Below are 2,356 nucleotides of genomic sequence, written 5' to 3'. Positions count from 1 at the left end.
AAGCTCAAATATGGACTGTGTAAACCATGAATGAATCATAAAAAAATCATGAATATCATATATCAGCCTTTGCCTTTTTCACAAAACGATGTCTCGGAAAAACCAAGGTAGGTCTGCAAAAGTGTAGTTTAGGGGATGTAATCCTATGCTGCAGATCTACTGGTTGAGAACTTGTGGGGTTCAGCGGAAGTTGAGAACTTGTGGGGTTCAGCAGAAGTCCATGGGAATGCCAGATGCAATGCACCAGGACACACACACTGGCGGAACACCCTTGATATGCTGGTGGAATAGCCGGGGGGGGGGGAGAGATGTGGGTGGGTTGTGGGAAGAACAGGGAGGAGCACATTCCACATCCTATACTACATCAGTCCTTAGTCACACCCACATAGATGGCGCAACTTTGCCCTAGCCCCAGGCTTAACACCAATAGGTTCCCTTCTATTGCTTTCAAAGAGCTTTTAGAAATAACTGAACAGCAGTAGTATATCTTAAGTCCCATGGTAATGTGAATAGAAGGCTTGCTCTGTTGGTTTGTAACTACTGCATTTATTCACCCATAAATTCCTGTTTCACAAGCCACCGTTTAAGTTTTATGCAAAGGCAGAACAGAAGGACTGCGCTGAATATCCTAAAATATGGCAAGTAGACCAGGCTTCCTCAACCTTGCCCCTCCAGATGTTCTGAGACTACAATTCCCATCATCCCTGACCGCTGGTCCTGCTAGCTAGGGGTCATGGGAGTTGTAGGCCAAAAGCAGCTGGAGGGCCGAGTTTGAGGAAGCCTGAAGTAGGCAAACAAAAACCCAACCCAACTAGGAGTAGAGGAAACTATGGTTCACACCTTTACACAATGCCATTCAAATATTCCAGTAATAAGTTTTTCAAGTATTACGGTACAAACCAACTTCCTTATTGCATTGTGTTTCCTTATTTAAATAATCTCAGTCTATTGTAAACTCAGTATTCTGCAGTTATCTGCATCCAGAAAAACCTACTTTTCAGTTCAGCACAGGCATCCAAGAATAATATATCTAAACTTCAGGCCACTGTCCTGTTCAATTAGGGCAGCCATACCTCCGGAGTTTCCCGGACATTACAGTGGTACCTCTGGTTACGTACTTAATTCGTTCCAGAGGTCCGTTCTTAACCTGAAACTGTTCTTAACCTGAAGCACCACTTTAGCTAATGGGGCCTCCTGCTTCTGCTGCGCCACCGCACGATTTCTGTTCTCATCCTGAAGCAAAGTTCTTAACCTGAGGTAATATTTCTGGGTTAGAAGAGTCTGTAACCTGAAGCGTATGTAACCTGAAGCGTATGTAACCCGAGGTACCACTGTACAGGGATTTCAAAGGCAGACATCAGGGGGAATTTCCGAAAGGTGGTGCTTTGTCCTGGATCTTAGGCAAGTCAATCGAAAAAAGCTCAACAACTTCTTTCAGGGTGTCCTGGTTTTTACTTTTTGAAACATGGCAACCCTAGTTTAATGTATATGATGAGCTATAAGGCAAACGACTCTATATGACCTTAACATAACAGCATTACAACCATCTACTTATGGGGATAGGAAGTAGCACAAACTGAAATTCGCCACAAAGTTTACACCAAAGGAAAGTGGAATAAATCTGTCAGTTTCATACTTACGGACAAATGCAAATGAGCTTCCTTTTTTCTCTCCCTCATCTTTTATTGCTTTGCTAAGCACAAAGTCTGAAAAGCAAAAAACCTCCAAGGAGGGGGAAGGAGTCTAACAACATAGATGATTAATGTTTGAAATGTTTTAAAATCTATTTTAAGGCAAACAGGAAAAGAAATCCGTGTTTCCATTAAAAAGAAGATGTGAACTAAACACTCAAAATCACTATTTGCTCTTGCAAAAAAGTAATTTCTTAAGGTGAAATTCACTTACACATTAATCCAAACTAAAAAGGGGCACTATCTATCTTTGAGTGTAGATGCAACAAGCCTATACAGAAGTTTAGAAAGAGCTGCTCCACAAAATGCCACCCTACTTCTTAAAAAAAACCTGTGTTGTACAAAAGTTACTACTTTCTTCAGAAAGAAGTATGTCATTTGCAAATTACCAGAACTGTTACACTTTTTATCATGGCATCTTGGCACATTGAAAAACATCCTTGCTTAAAATAATCTTTGACAAGTTAGCTTTCCTTACCTTTAAAAATAACGGACACGATAGGATCTGGTTTTCCAAATTTATGTCTAGGGATATTGGAAGCAGATTCCACAATTACCCGAAGCATGGTTTTCAGTGTTTTTTAAACTGCAGCCGTTTTTCGAAGAAATGTGTACTTCAGACTCTCTGCAGCCTCCAGTCTGAAGTGCCAGCAGGAGGAGGCTGG

At 41.3% G+C, this 2,356-nt stretch overlaps 1 protein-coding gene across 1 annotated transcript in view; it reads right to left on the bottom strand.

The window, feature by feature from the left end:
• The window catches only part of MYOF (myoferlin), an 85,726-nt gene extending 83,370 nt beyond the window's left edge, over positions 1–2,356 (bottom strand). The window contains exon 1 of the mRNA XM_081863593.1: positions 2,170–2,356. Within this exon, the coding sequence (XP_081719719.1) occupies positions 2,170–2,257 (88 nt within the window). The 5' untranslated portion in view covers positions 2,258–2,356. The remainder of the gene's footprint in view (positions 1–2,169) is intronic.

The sequence above is a fragment of the Podarcis erhardii genome (genome assembly GCF_964252035.2).
Source record: "Podarcis erhardii genome assembly, chromosome: 5".
NCBI lineage: Eukaryota > Metazoa > Chordata > Lepidosauria > Squamata > Lacertidae > Podarcis > Podarcis erhardii.
Note: the sequence above shows the minus strand (reverse complement) of the source record. Positions and strands in the feature narration are given on the sequence as shown.